We start from the raw sequence: 16,256 nt of genomic DNA, 5'->3' as shown, positions 1-16,256 counted from the left end.
AGAAACTGGAGTAGCCGCTCGGGGAAGTCACCTAAAAGAAGGTCCCAACAACTAATGACATAATGCTAACTCTTTTGGAGCTTTTATTAAGGTTTTCATTGTCTAATGTGATATTAGTGTTGATTCTTATTAATATTATACAATTAATGAGACAAATTGAAAAAAAATAAAGAAATCATAATCTTGTTCCTTATTAATATAGTTGGTAGTATTCAATGGGAAAATCACTCAAAGTCCACAAACTTGGCCATATCAAATTTTGGACTCAATCGTAGCTAGTATGTCAACATCACCTATAAAACCTTTTCAACTTAGAAAGAATGCATTAACATTTCGAATCATATGATCAAACTGTTGATCCGACCACAATCTGGTTTGCTTTTTGAGCTAAAGGGGATATTGAATTGGACGGTTGGACCTCTGAATTAGTCATCTGGTCTGTCAATTCTACCTCTTTTCCCTTTTTTTTTGGGTCAAAAAAATAAGCTCATCACTATTGGGTCCCATAATGGCCTCTCCTAAGAGAGCATGGGATGGTCGGATGAGGATTTTAAGCCTCTTTTCATCCCCTCATGCTCCTATCGATGTGGGATAATTGGGATGAATAATTTAAGGAAAAAAATCAGCAAACAATGCAAGAAGTTGATTTTAAAAATTGTGAAACAATAATAAATGCATAATTATTTAAAAAAATTCTAATAATAATAAACATGTAAATAATATAAGAAAAATAAGGCAATTTTTTTATTTAAAAAATCATAAAATAATAACACATATAACTTTTAATATATATAGGCAAAATTAAAAAATATGTTTTTTTCCTTCATTTCATTAATATATATTTTCACATTTAAATATTATATATGCACTTATTTTATAAAATTTAAAAGATTAATTTATTTATATTTATCCATGATTTAATTTGATATTAATTCATTTATATCAATTTTTGTTTTAATAGTATATAAATCAAATTATTAACCATAGTTCAACCATCCGATTATTGAATTATAAAATTATAATTTTTTTGATTTAATGATTTAATGATTGATTTGATTCTTAAGATATTGACCAAAATAAAATATCTCAAAATAACATGATCTAATTAATTACAATAAATCAAAATATTTATTAAAATTTACTATTATTTTAAATATTCAAGGGTATCACACAACATCATAATTTTATAAAATATTTGATATAATCTTAATAGCATGTAATATTTCCATAGCGAAACAAAATTTTAAAATATGATATTTTACCATAATCTAAAAATTCATGCATGTCACCCTGCGTCACTCTTTTCGGCACGTATGTTTTTGTACCTGGTATAATATTTAGAAAGGATAAGATGATGGATAATTATATTAACTTTATTAATTATTTATGTAATAAAAGTTAATTAAAAATATAATAAATAAATAAATAAATAAAGCCAGACTGGACATTACAGATCATTTTGGTATCTAATTTTTGACATTATTATTATTATTTTATTAAAAAAGAAAAGAGAGTGACCAAAAATATAGACTATAGAGTTGGATTGGGGCTGGGCTCCACTGGAATAGGGCTGGATTTAGGTACTGGTGCCAAGGGTTTGGTGTAACCGTGTAAGAATAAAACGACAAAGCGAAATTTTCTCGAGAAAGTAAGGAAAATTTTCTTGAGAATCGGAAATCCAGACTATTTCTACAGAAAAATATCTGTTTTGTCCATTTTGTTCTAGATATCCAAACGTTATACAACTGACCCTGCAAAAACGATGTCGTCGCCAGACATTACCGGAATCCTCGAAACCTCGAAGGATCTGGATCGATTGAGGAGAGAGCAAGACGAGATACTCCAGGAGATAAACAAGTTGCATAAAAAGCTTCAATCTGGTGCGTCTCTGGAACCCGATCTCTACCTCGATGCTCCACCTCTTCATAGAAGTTTTGTGGTTGAATGTGCTAAATTTTGCATATCGTCACACATAAATTTAATTAGGGCTAGCTTAGATTCGAGGTATGATTGATGGGTTTTGTTTTATAATGCCTTATTCTTTTTGCACATGTACATGTTCATGAATTGCGAAAGAAAAGGAAAAAAAAAAAAGAATCTTTTTGGATAGTGTTGTACTGGTCACTGGTTCTTACTTCTAAAAAGCCCAAATAGATTTTGCTAGGTCAATGAATGCCTGTAAACTGTGCACCCGGTGAGACGATGGTAAGTGATTTTCCAGGAACAAGTATATTGTCACTCCAATTAATAACTTTTGTTTGGTTTGTCCAGGAAGAGAAAAGAGTGGAATTAAGATGGCTGGAGGTATTCGTTTAACATTTCTTTCTTATTGATTGTAATTTTTCTACGCTTCTTTTCTTAAAATAGTCAGGAAATTAGTTGAATTGATATTAGTGAGGAAGCTCGTAGTTCCATATCGGCTGGTAAACTAATGCATGAGGATAATGTTTGATGCATCTTAATTTATGTTTGCTGATTTTTGCATTTATTTCCCACCAACTGTTTGTAGCTTGTTTCTTGGTTAGATGAATCAAAATTTTTGTGCAGCATGTTTACTAGTTAATGTGTTAAGGGGCAGAGGAGGGATCGTGTTAACCAGAATCTTATGCTTTATTCCTGGATTCTAACATTGAAAATTAAAAGACTTGCAAAAGGTGCAAAAATAGTTGTTTAGGCAACCTTAAGTGATTAAATAAACAACAATAAGATGAGTATGTGCACATCAGCTAAATATTGAAATGAAACTAGTACGATATTGTTACAACTAAAGTCATTGCTATGTTAACATATTTATCTAAAAATGGAAAAAATATTTCATGTTGGGCCAATCTATTTTCAAATATGATTATGATGTTCACTCAGGAATAAACTACAAAGCAATCAGGTTTCTGAAATATCAATAACATCAAGCATAATAATTGAGTTAGTAATAACAAAATTCAAGTCATGAGGTTCAATTTAGTCATGATCCATACTTGGTGTGTGAGAGGGTGCTTGTGTAAAATGTTGAGCTTGATCCAAAGATTCAAAACATGCCTCAACTATCATTTCTGGAGTTTGTATGTGAACCACAAAGAGATATATTTAAGGTTGTCTTTCAAGTATTGTAAAGCGTCATTGTAGTGGAATCCCTTAACTTAGGCCATGCATGACAATCACTCGATTTAATGTTATTGATTACCATGTATTGGTATAAAATACCAAACTAAAGGTTTGGTTGCTCAAATTTTGATTTCAAGTTACTTGCAAAATCATCTTTGTCTATTTACAACAATCTCTTCTGCTCCCATATAACATTTCTGTGACTTGAAACCATTAACCTTATGTCACAAACTTAGGTGTTTCTTAAGCACACGTGCGACAGTAGACAACTCAAACTACTTGAAGTTTTTAAGTCAACCTTTCCCCAAATATAAGCTTTTATTGATCAAGGCATTGTGTTTTCAAGAGCATGTTCAAAAGTGCTATATGCTTTGGCCAAATGGGGTCATCACTCATTTATAGGCATCAAAGGTCCCCCACTACTCTAGAATTCCCTAGCAACTCCCACACAAAGGCAATCTACAAGTATGTGCAAGAGTTCTTCTGAACTCTCCAGAATATTCCACATACTCCACTTTCTCCCATTTGTGTGGGTGGCTCCAAGAACTTCCAGAACCTTCCTGCTCCCACATAAAGCTCAAGTGAGGGATCATTTTGAGTGGGTTGTGAAACTTAGCTTTGGGTATACTTTTTGCTTTTACCTATCAAAAAAAATTTAACTGATCCCGTGATTCTCATTGTCTGTTAATATTATCAAGGACTTCCATTCTACCAGTTTATTTTCAAATAATTGTGTTTTTCAAGTGACAGTTAACACTAAGATCATAAAAGGAGTGGTTTGTGTAAAATGCCCTAATACTAATACTAAGTTTGGCAAATTCCGCACAAGAATATTTATATATATATATTGTAAACCATTCTTAGCTCTCTGCCCATATGATTATATGCTACCATTTAATTTGAAGTTCTGTAACATTTAATGAACTGCAGTTTTGCTACATCTAGTTTTTCATTTTAGGTTGATTTTAAAGTTCTATTTAAACCCAGGTTAATTGAACAAAGAAGATTTTTTTTTTTATCTTTTTCAATGTTACTTTTTATGGCCTCTTTTTTTTTTTTTTTTTTTTAATCACTACAGACATTTATACATCTTTTATGGCCTATGTCAATGCAGCTCCTGAGATGGTTGAGAAGCCTACAGATAGTTCACTATCAAAGCTTAGGGCTTTATATTATCAGGCCAGGGATCTTTCAGAGAATGAAGTGAGGTATGTCCATCTATTTTAAGAAGTTGACTACTTTCACACCTTTTTTTTTTTTTTAAGTGAATTAGAGGCACATTGAAGCTTTCACTTGGGCCCATATAGTTGCTTCTTGTATTATGTCTATAGATGATTCTATGTCCATGTTGGACTTCTTGGTATGGTTCTCAATGTTGTAATCACATATTCTTCTAAAAATTATTCCTATATTTGGATGCAGTGTTTCCAATCAGTTGTTAGCTCAGCTGGATGCTCTGCTGCCTTCTGTACCTGCTCCTGGGCAACAACGAAGAAGGATAGGTGTGTGGTAGAACCATTGAATTATAAAATATGTCCTTATGGAAAAGGAAAATTTTATGGTACCCGCACTAAGTGCCTTTTTTGAGCATTTATTTTAAGCCTTTACATATTGATTCTTTGATTATCATAATGAATGCCAACTCTTTAATGTCCTCAGATGTTCAGAAGTTGGTTTTTTCTTGTTGGAGTGAACAAATCTTTATTTTCCATTCTATATTTACTTTTGGTTAAACAGACTAATTTTTTAAATTTATGTCTGGACTTGACACCCCAACATTGAATAGTAGCCTGGTGCATATGTCAAGCCTATCATTGGTTAGCTGAAGCTGTTGACATCATATACAAGTTCTTTTGCCTTTTTGGAGGAGCTTACCAATTTACATGTATTTGTAGTTCAATTAAGTCTCTTTTCCCCTCTTTTGTCCTACTCCATACTGTAATTGTCCCTGGGGAGTGGCATCTGATTCAGGGTACTAATGAGAAGCTGATAACTTTGATGTGGTGATCAGTGAAGTGAAGCATAGAACACTATCTAGTACTGCACTATCTAACCATTTGCCAACATCAGACTTTGTTTATGTATCAAGGGTTATCAATAACTGTGCAGTCAACAATATGGGAATTGACATGTTATTGGTTGATTCTGGTACAGGATTCACACGTTTTGTAGTGTGATCAAGGAATTTTAAACATCTAATTGAAAGATATAAAATATAAAAAGGTTTTTGAGTTTTGTTAACTTGTCATGTCTTGGAGATTCCAATTAGTTGCTAATATTGTTATTCAGGAAACTCCATACATCCTGTTTATGTAGCAGTTGTTACATAATTGCAGAAGGTAATGAACAGAAAAGGAAAGAGGATGAGGACTGATCTGAAGTACCAATGTGAGAATAGACATGTCCTTTGATTAACGTTAATGCCTGACATGTATGTTTAATGGGATGGTTGAGGAACTTTACATCACTACATAAGAACAGAAAATATAGAAAGGCATTTGTGCTTTGTCAACTTGAAATGTCTTCTATTGCAATGAGTTTCTAATGCTGTTATTTAGGATCTCCTCATTTCTTGTTCATGCAGCTAATGCTACTTCATTGCAGATGGTAGCGAGCAGAAAAAGAAACGGATGAAGACTGATTCAGATATCTCTCGGCCTTCTCCATCCATTCGAAACCAACTTGAGGTTGCTGCTAGTCTAAAGGGTGAACAGGTAAGCATTTTGTTCTACAGTTATGATGTACCCATGTTTTCTTTCTGTATAGCACATTTAACCTTTTTTTCTTTGTTTCTAAACTTAGATAGCACTTCTTGCAGTTCTATTCTTATCTCTTTTAATGTTGAAAATTTGGAATCACTATATTTTTCAGGTAGCTGCTCGGGTCACTCCAGATGATGCTGACAAGGATGAATGGTTTGTTGTAAAAGTAATACATTTTGATCGGGACGCAAGAGAGTAAGTTTTAGTTCCAAAAAGTTAATTTTTTTGGTTAAAATTTGAATTTTATTGCCCTGGAATCTATATTTCTTCAACAATGTTAGAATTGCCTATTTAGTTTGTTTTCATGTATATGTATATATATATATATGCTGCCATAACAATAGTTTTTGTTTTGATAGTTACCAATGTCAATGCATTGTTATTGCTAAGATGATTTGATTGTCAATAATTTTATCAAGTGACAAAATAACCCAGATATTGGACTGTTTAAGCTCAGCCCATCAAGTTGGATTGTGTTCAAGCTCAACTCAAGCTTGAACAAATTCCAGAAAAGTGTTTTCAAGCTGGGCTTGTTCTTTTTGCATAAAGTCAACCTCAGGTCTCCTTGGGTTGCTCAATTAAACAAGCCAGACTCAAGCCTATGAGGTCTTTTACGATGAATTAATAATTAATCCAAGATATATATAAAATATACCATATATACGTGTAAGTATAATTTATAGAGAAAACCTAGTTTTTTATCATGATGAGAATGGATGAAAGATTGGAGAGATGGAATTGAAACCCTAATTTTGATGCACATGCCTACTCTTTTTTTTTTTATTTTTTATTTATTTATTATTATTACTGAGGAACCTTCTATGGCCAAGCCCTTAGGACTCTCCATGGAGACCCAAACCTCGGGGTACTGACCACCTCGCAACAACCAACACCAGGTAAATTCAGGGTATCATCAGTGGTAGAATTCGAACCTAGGACCATGTGCCACTTATTGGGACCACACTTTCCAGTGTTCACCCTAAGCAGCTGGGCTACCCTGACGGGTATGCACATGCCTACTCATGAGCATAAGTGAACCTTGGGTTTGCTTGGCCATGGCTTATCAGGAAACAAACTTGCCCTAGATTAGGGCTTGAGCTCAAGTTTTGATAACTGAAAGGGTATGAAAAATTTTGTTATTCAACACCGCTTAAACTTTTTTATAACAGTGCGATTGATTGTGCCTTTTAATAAAATTCAGCATACATGCCTTGTATTGTTCATAAATATTGATGGAACAAACTATATATGCAGATTTGAAGTACTTGATGAGGAACCTGGTGATGATGAAGAGAGTAGTGGCCAAAGGTAATAATCTATATAATGGAAATCTGACATTATTTAGTTATATATTGTTGGCATTGAAGTGACATGATTTCACAAGATCAGCAACTGATGTACTAGATTTTTCATTTCACTCTTCAAATTATGTGAAAAAACACTTTGGAAGATTTTTATCCTTCTACCACCATAATGCTCTTTTAGGCCTCATTCTTTTTGGTGTTTATATGCATTCCCTTTTACGAAGAATCATAATATCATGGTTGTTGTTTGTTAAAGTTTCCCCATGAACCTAGATCCATGCTTCCAAGCTTATTGTCACAACTTGCTCAAATTAACCCATCACATGAGCTTTATATTGGAGCAGGAAGCTTCTGGAAACACTGGAGACATCTACTCATCTCCACAAATGTAAGGGATAAGGTGCAGTAGAGTGGAGTATTCGAGAGAGTTCGGAAGAAAGTGGAGACAAATGTATAGGAGAAAGCAGCATAGTGTGAAGTATTCTAGAGGGTTCGGGAGAAAGTGGAGTAGTGTGGAGTATTCTACCTTCAAGGGTTCTAGAGAGTTCCCTTGGTGCTTGGAAGCTCTCAAAGTGCTTGGTGCCTTGACTAAATGGGGCCTCCTCCTATTTATTTATTGATTTATTTATTTACCTATCAAAAAAAAAGGAGAGGCCCCATTTAGTCAAGGCACCAAGCACTTTGAGAGCTTCCAAGCATTGTAAAGTGCTTTTGAGTAATTAAAGCTTCCATTCTTCCAAACTCTCTTTAAGTGCTGCTTCCTATGTGTACTCTAACTTCCTTTTCAAATAGCTCACACTTGTGAGCTAAGTTCAAGAATAGATAGATTTAGCAACTTCAAGTGTCTTGAGTTGTCTAAGTGCCACATGGGTGCTTAGGAAACACCAAAATACATGACATTTTCATAGGAAGATGGGCTAGGCAGGCATGGTGATGAGTGGTTTTATTTCCAAATACTTGCTAAAAGGCATTGATGGTAATAACTATATAAAACATGCAGTGGAGCAGGTCAATCAATGAGCTATTTAATTTCTTTTAATGAAGAGAGACTATTTGGAATAGTCTTCTACCATATGTCAAACATCATCCTCACACACAAGCATTCCTGGATATTTTTTTTAGGCAACCAAGAAACATCTAAAAGGTGGTTTTTGCTTTGTGGTTTGAAAATATTGTTTAAGTTTTACTGTCCATTATTGGAAAAAGCATTTTTGTAGTGAACATAGAGTTTGGAATGAGAAGTGCAGGATTCTTTTTGTTGTTTTTGTTGTGTCATCTTCAAATTAACAACTTGAAATGATGCTATGTGTTTTTAATCATAAAGCCTCCAACCTGTTTAAGTGTTGAGTCACTTAATTCCACTTTGAATGCAATTGTTGGAATATCTATGCCTAATGCTCACTTTAGTTGCTCAGATAAGATAGTAATATTAATGAAAGCTTTGAATTTTATAATCGGTTGGATTTGGATATTCTGTTATGAATTTCTAGTTTGTTCATTTCCCATGAATTCTTTGCAATTGAACAGAAAACAAAGGAAACTTGATTCCCACAAGTTTTTCCCTTGAAACAAAATGTTTCCAATGTGAAATGCGTTTGAAATATTTTGGAACTGGTGTCCAATGTTATTGTTTTTAAGTTACCTGTACGTTTGATTCTATTCTGTGGTTCAATATTTAGGAAATTAGGATAGCATGACAGGAGATTTGGTTTTTCAATTCTTAAATGCTAAAGGGTATTACTTCACCTGAAAAGGGGCTTCTTTATCTCATTGCTAATTGCAGGAAGTATAAGCTGCCTATGTCGCATATTATACCTTTTCCCAAGCGAAATGACACTAACGGTGTCCCAGATTTCCCTAATGGAAGGCAAGTTTTGGCAGTCTATCCAGGGACAACTGCACTTTATAAAGCAACTGTTGTCAATCCCCATCGTAAGGTGACAATCCCATCCATCTACTCTTAAGTAATGTGCTGGTTGGTGCTCATATTATAGGTTGTTTTTTCTAATGAACATATTAGAGTTATTTTACTTTTCCTGTGATCAAATTCGGGATTGTCAAATAAGTTTCTTTTACCTATTTCTTTGATTATATTTTGGTTCTTTAATGGTACTCTCATTAGACTTACTACTGATTGCATTGTGTGCCATGTGGTGCTTTCAACTATTCTGCAAAATGCCAGAGGAAGACCGATGAGTAAGTGGCTTTCCCTCCTTGTGTTTTATCAGTGTTGATACAGTTTTTGGAAGAGTCCTCTGTTTATGCAGTGTTTGGGGACTGAATTGAAATGAAATGACTAGGTTTCATTTCATTTGGATCATGGGAAAATATGAGGAAAGTAGAAGCCAAAGAAAATAAAGGGGAAAAGAAAAATGTGAAGGAAAATTAAAAATAAGTATGGATTCGATAATATTTTTTTTTGTGGTCATGGATGTAAAAAAAATTATATTTAATTTTCCTTCGTATTTTTCATGCCAAACACAACAAAAGAATTTGAGAATCCTCTCTATTTTTTTTTCTCTCCATTTTGCTAGTACTTTCCATGATCCTAATGACTAATCTAGCCTCAAGTTTTTGAGGTCACACTGACAGATGCTTCACCAGAATCACTGAAAGGGGTAAAAATAAGAGAACTTCTGGAATTCTATCATGACCTTTCTAGGAAAACAAACAGGCTCGATTTAAATACCAAGAAAACGAGCAAAGGTTATTTGGTACAGAAAACAAAAGGGAATAATAAGATTTCCATTTTTTTTGGAGTGTTCTATGTTCTGAAACAGAAGCTTGATGAACTTTTGACTTTGATTTCAATCACTACTGCTGTCGGTGTGGTGTCATATGCATATCTGTGTGTTGGTTTGCAGTTATGTGCTGGAATTCGATGATGACGAGGAAGATGGATCTTTACCCCAAAGGGTAGTGCCCTTCCACAAGGTGGTTGCCCTGCCGGAGGGACATCGCCAGTGAATTTTTTTTTTTAGTGTTCATAAATGTGAAATTGGTGTGCAGTGCTGTGAAAACCACTCCTTCAAGGCCCCCTATGTTTTTCTTTTTAAACCCTATGATGTATAGTGTTTCTAACCCCTTTTTTTCTCTTGCTAAACTACTGGACTTCCTTTCCATGTTGATTGATTGGAGTTAATACCTCAGAGGAGTCTGCATATCAATTCTCAGCATTTGAGAAAATAACTACCTTAGAATTTTAAAAATAAAAAATTGTTTTATTTGCATAACAGGAAGCAGCAGATAAATTTTGTAAGCATAGTTTTCGGAACTGTGTTTTATAAAGTTTTTTTGTTCTTTAGAATAAAAAAAATTATAGAAAACATGTTTGACATTTAAAAATTATTTTTTATTTTCTAATTGGTAAGGGTAGAAAACATGGTGTTTTAAGAAAATATTTTTTAGTTTGTTGTTGTTTTCATTTGTATTTTGAGAGCTGTTTTAAGAAATAATTATATAATTATGTAAAACAATTGAAAATAAAATATTAAATATAAAAATTATTTTTAAAATATATTTTAAAATATTAAAAACAAGCTAAAAATATTTTATGTTTTTAAATAGATTTTGTTCTACAAAAATCAAAGAACAATTTTTAAAATCTGTTCATTTTTAGGAATATATGTTTTTTTTAAATAACTTTAAGGTTTGTTTCACAAATGTTTTGGAAAATAGTTTTTCTATTTTTCAAAATAAAATATTAAGAAAACACTTTTAGTAATAAATTTTCTTAAGAATAGAAAATATAATATTTTTTAATTATTTTTAAAAAATTATTTTACAAAATGATTATTTAAATATGTAAATTATTAAAAATAAAACATTAGATATAAAAGTCAATTTAAGTTGTTAGGTAATAAATTGATTTTTTTTCAATAAAGAGACAAAAAGACTTTAAGTTAAACAGCATTGCAACAAGAATTTAAGTTAAAGCCTTTAAGGTACATTACAAGTCTAATTTTTCATTTTTGAATTTTTAAACAAATTTTGAAAACCTTAAATTTTTATTTTAAATATAAGATTGATCATGAATTGATGATAAAGTCATAGAGAAAGGAGCCAATGACAGTTGAGATCAACGGTTGAAAATAATTCAATCACATCATAAAAATAACAACAGTAAGGGGGAAATGAGTGGAGTGGATTAAGTGGTGGCTCACTCTCTCAGCCTCGAATTCAATATCCTCATTTTCCTATCGATAATCCATCTCCACACAAAACGCTTCCATGGCTTCCATCGTCGGAGCCCCATCCACTCCCTCTAAATCCCTATTCACATCACCGTCACTTTCAAACCCTAAGCCCACTTCCTTTTTCCACAAAACTCAAACCCTAGCCACCAAATCTAACCCCCCTTTCGCCTCCTCTTTCACCAATGCCTCCTCCATTTTCCGATACTCCGTCCTTTCTTCTCCGTCCACCGGAGCTTCTCCATTTCGGCGCCGCTCACTCACTGTCCGCGCCGCCAGAGGCAAGTTCGAGCGCAAGAAGCCGCACGTCAACATTGGAACCATCGGCCACGTGGATCACGGCAAGACCACTCTCACGGCGGCTCTGACCATGGCGCTGGCATCCATGGGGAACAGCGCTCCCAAGAAGTACGACGAGATTGACGCGGCGCCGGAGGAACGGGCGCGTGGTATCACCATCAACACCGCTACGGTTGAGTACGAGACGGAGAGTCGGCATTACGCCCACGTGGATTGCCCAGGCCACGCTGACTACGTCAAGAACATGATCACTGGCGCGGCTCAGATGGACGGCGCCATTCTCGTCGTCTCTGGCGCCGATGGGCCGATGCCGCAGACCAAAGAGCATATTCTTCTCGCCAAGCAGGTTGGAGTGCCCAATATGGTGGTTTTCCTCAATAAGCAAGACCAGGTTGATGATGAAGAGCTTCTTCAGTTGGTTGAATTGGAGGTTCGTGAGCTTCTCGCTTCGTATGAATTTCCCGGCGACGATATTCCCATTGTATCCGGTTCAGCATTGCTAGCCCTAGAGGCATTGATGGCAAACCCTAGCATTAAGAGAGGAGAGAATGAATGGGTCGATAAAATCTATGAATTGATGGATGCTGTTGATAGTTACATTCCAATTCCACAGCGCCAGGTCGATTTGCCCTTCCTCCTTGCAGTTGAAGATGTGTTTTCGATCACTGGTCGTGGGACTGTGGCAACAGGTCGTGTAGAAAGGGGTACAGTCAAGGTTGGGGAGACTGTTGATCTTGTTGGATTGAGAGAGACTCGGACCACTACTGTTACTGGAGTTGAGATGTTTCAGAAAATTCTAGATGAGGCACTTGCTGGTGACAACGTGGGGCTTTTGCTGAGAGGTATTCAGAAGGCTGATATCCAGAGGGGGATGGTTCTGGCAAAGCCTGGAACTATTACGCCACACACTAAGTTCTCTGCCATTGTTTATATTTTGAAGAAGGAGGAGGGTGGGAGACATTCGCCCTTTTTTGCAGGGTATAGGCCACAATTCTACATGAGGACTACTGATGTCACAGGCAAGGTTGCACAAATCATGAATGATAAGGATGAAGAGTCAAAGATGGTTATGCCGGGAGACCGTGTAAAGATGGTTGTGGAGCTTATAATGCCTGTGGCATGCGAACAAGGAATGAGATTTGCTATTAGAGAAGGGGGGAAGACTGTGGGTGCTGGTGTAATCCAGTCCATTATTGAATGATCTTGGAGTTCATTTAATATTATTGATGTTTTTCATGTCTGGTATCTGGTGAGTGAAACTACCTCCATGTTTATTTTTAACGAGATTTTAAGTTTAGTTAGCATTAAAATGTTACAGAAAACCTCAATGGATTGTTTTCTTGTGTGCTTTTGATTTACTTTGATGATAGCATTTCAGCATCTTATTATTTGTCTTTCATATCATTCTACGAGCATAAAAATATTGTCTTAGTTTTTTGGGAAGAGATGAATTCTATAATGACCAACTCTACAACCTTGATTTGAGTCTTTTGATGAAAGGAAAAGGGCTTAGGAAGAAAAGAGTGTTGTTTGAGTTGACAGTCTATATTTTTGAGTGAGGATGGTTTGCAAAAGGTCACGAAAAACAAGATACTGTGAATCCCTTTCCAGTGTGGATTTATAACTCAACTGTCGCATGGAAGTGATACAAGGCCAAATTTCCATGCAGCAGCAGAAAAAGAAAAACAGAGAAACATTACTTATCAAAAAGAGATAAAAGGCCAATTTTACCTTCATTTACTTTCCCAGTGGTCAAATGCTTTGCCTCGTTATTTTAATTAGCAATCTATGGTGGTGTTTGTTTTTTTACTTAATTCTAAATGGAACCTTAATGCTTAATAGTGTTAAATATTAGGTTGTTTGTTTTTGTAGTATTTTATTTATATTAAGTATTAAAAAGTAAAGAAAAACCAATATGTTATTTTTTCTATTTAGAAAAAGCTAAATATTTTGGTTTTTTCTATTCAGTAAAAAGTTTATAATAAGTCATGAAAAAGTAGGAAAACAAACAACCTAAATTCTAAAAACAAATTGCTTTTAGCAAAAAGCCAAAAAAAACAAACACCCTCTATGTGATTTTCTGATTATAACTGCTCTCCACAATCCTCTGGAATAGTTTAATATGATCTTGTGAAAGTAATCTTTTCCAAAACCATATCTTTCAAAGTTGTCAGACTGTTTAGTGTTTTTAATTTTGTTTTTCTTTATGTGCTTGTGATACATAGGTCCAGGATTGCTCTTGAAGACAACTCTTTTTTTTTTTTTTTTTTTTTTTTCAGGAAAGCTCCTCTGAAAGACTATATGCTTCCTTTCTTTTTCTTGTGAATGGAAAAACAAAAATTTTATTTATGCAACAAAATGAAGGTAAACTTCTTAATGATGACGATTATGATTAGTAGGACTATCATATTCATGATTTTATTGGTGATAATGATTCTGACATAATGATTGCAATGTGGGTTAACATGAATGACAAACTTGGTGGACATTGACCATGAAGATGATGAGCCATTAATGTTGCTTAAGTTGACAGTTTTATGACTTAAGACTCTTAGCCATGATCGTAGGATCATGTTGGTAATGGTCTGTCCTCTGTGGTAGTGATGTCCATAATGGTCATGGACTTGTGGTGGTGATGCTCACCTTATTATTAGGATGCCAATAATAGTTTTGTGATCATTTTTTTATAGCTAAAGGCAGGTTGTATTAATATAAAATGTATATATGATGTATATAAAGCAAACAGAAAGCAAAAAGCGCGAATATGCAAAAACTAGTAACCGCACCCCACAGAGAGTCTAACCAATCCATAAAATCTAACAACGATATAGAATCATCTCTAATGTACATTCTAACCCAATCCCAAAAAAATACTAAAAAGAACTTTTAATTGTTTGGTCCAAGCTTTCACAATTTTCAAATGTTCTCCTATTTCTCTCACTCCAAATGACCCAAAAAAAAGTATAAAGGAGCAATCTTCCAAGCCTTTTTCCTTTTTTTTTTCCCAACAAAGCAGCCACCCCAACTCAAGAGCATTCTTCTCACTTTAGTGTGCATCACCCATTGTTCATCAAATAGAGCAAAGATCAATTGCCACAAAATGTGTGCTTCCATACAATGAAGGAGAACATGATCACCCGTTTCTTTTTCTGCTTTACACATATAGCATCTATTAGGCATTCTCCAATCCCTCCTTCTGAGCTGTGGATCCTGAGTCAATATCTTGGTCTAAGTCGTTTCCCAAGTAAAAAAATTAGCTCTTTCAGGAGCCCAAGAATTCCAAACCGTACCATGAGGGAATGACTCCACTCTCCTACTTGCCAAGGAGCAGAAAGACTTGATTGAAAAGTTACTGTTCTGTCTCCAACCACACCATAGTTGTGGATCTTGTGAAAGATGTGTAGAATGTTTGACATCATGTGATGTACAACAGCCTTGATTTCTGGCCAACTCTCTGAATTTTTATGGACCTAATTCACTTGTTTCCTGTCATTTTCTTTTTTCCTCTTTTCAATCAGCCTTTGAACCCCTGACCTCATATAGAACCTGAGGCTCCAAAAAGGGTAGGTTTTACCTTTCACATCTCTACCCAACAGTAAAAAATTAAAAAGACCTGTTGGCCCACAAGTAAAAGGTAAACCATATTTCTATTTTTGTTCACAAGTAGTTGTGACAAGGCTCAGTTGATCCCAAACCAAAACTATGACAGCCAATGCAGTTAGAGGAATTCTTGTTTCATTTGGAAAACTGGAGACAGTTTATGATCAATGAATGCTAATCAACTTGAAGGGGAAATTTCATTAGATGGGTATGACTCATACACGGAAGTAGAGATTAGTCAATGTGACAAGGGAACATTGAGGTAAACCACAGGCCTCATGAGTTAGAAGATTATGATGCTCTTGGCCTTCAGGAGCTGAACTCGAAGGCTTTTACTATTGAAGCATCTAAATGATTTGTGGGCACCAGCATGCTACTCAAACCTTTATTTTCGGTTTGCTGAATTGTTGACCTTTTGCTTTTTGTATGGAACAGTTAAAGCACTGACATGGAAGAAAGATACTACAATAAGTCAATGACCTTCTTTAAGTTTTGCTAAATTGATCTGAGGTTGGCATTTTTGTTCTTGTATGAAACAGTTATAGCAGGAAGAGAGGAGGATACCACACTAATAGTACTTTAGGCTTGCTGAGTTGAGGTTGGCATTTTGGTTCTTGTAGAAACATTTGCAGCACTGAGGGAGAAGAAGGAAGCAATTTGCCCCAGGATACATGCTCATTTATCAAGCAATATTATCATGACATGTTGGTAGCCTTGGCAAGCATTTGTTAGTATGCATTTGCAGATGATATTATTCACATGCGCCAGATGAGCACTTGGATCAGGGGAATGGATTGATAGCTTTGCTTCCTTTTTTAAGTTTTTGGTTTAAGGTAATAAAAGAACATTCATCAAGGTAATATATCTGTAAAACCTTGTATGGGTGACATTAAAACTAAACCGAAGAACATCAGGAAAATGAATTGTGTAGTTTTATTTTAAATAAAGATACATGGCTATATCCCGACAGGTTGAGGCTTGTGACATGCGTGGTC

The 16,256-nt window shown here is 34.8% G+C and overlaps 2 protein-coding genes across 5 annotated transcripts; both read left to right on the top strand.

Moving 5' to 3' along the window:
* The first annotated feature begins 1,586 nt into the window (after positions 1-1,586).
* Positions 1,587-10,314, top strand: LOC117931249 (SAGA-associated factor 29 homolog A-like). Of its 2 annotated transcripts, XM_034852182.1 has the most exons (10): positions 1,588-1,880; positions 2,272-2,304; positions 4,217-4,310; positions 4,525-4,604; positions 5,707-5,816; positions 5,974-6,059; positions 7,119-7,172; positions 8,952-9,105; positions 9,351-9,364; positions 10,033-10,314. In XM_034852182.1, exons 1-10 carry the CDS (start codon positions 1,763-1,765, stop codon positions 10,133-10,135), a joined length of 846 nt encoding a protein of 281 aa, XP_034708073.1. In that variant the 5' UTR covers positions 1,588-1,762; the 3' UTR covers positions 10,136-10,314. The 2 variants fall into 2 exon arrangements, with proteins under 2 accessions (XP_034708074.1, XP_034708073.1); XM_034852183.1 differs by lacking the exon at positions 2,272-2,304 and having other exon boundaries at positions 1,587-1,880.
* Positions 10,315-11,327: 1,013 nt separating this feature from the next.
* On the top strand, positions 11,328-16,204 carry LOC117930296 (elongation factor Tu, chloroplastic-like). 3 transcript variants are annotated; one of them, XR_004653897.1, is made up of 3 exons: positions 11,328-12,910; positions 13,941-14,025; positions 15,801-16,204. XR_004653897.1 is itself a non-coding variant. In XM_034850876.1 (2 exons), the coding sequence occupies exon 1, from the start codon at positions 11,399-11,401 to the stop codon at positions 12,860-12,862; it is 1,464 nt and encodes a 487-aa protein (XP_034706767.1). In that variant the 5' UTR covers positions 11,328-11,398; the 3' UTR covers positions 12,863-12,910; positions 15,801-16,204. The 3 variants fall into 3 exon arrangements, 1 of the variants encoding a protein (XP_034706767.1); XR_004653896.1 differs by having other exon boundaries at positions 13,887-14,025; XM_034850876.1 differs by lacking the exon at positions 13,941-14,025.
* The last annotated feature ends 52 nt before the right edge of the window (positions 16,205-16,256 follow it).

Source organism: Vitis riparia, chromosome 14 (genome assembly GCF_004353265.1).
Source record: "Vitis riparia cultivar Riparia Gloire de Montpellier isolate 1030 chromosome 14, EGFV_Vit.rip_1.0, whole genome shotgun sequence".
Classification (NCBI taxonomy): Eukaryota; Viridiplantae; Streptophyta; class Magnoliopsida; order Vitales; family Vitaceae; genus Vitis; species Vitis riparia.
This window is presented reverse-complemented; position numbering and strand designations above follow the sequence as displayed.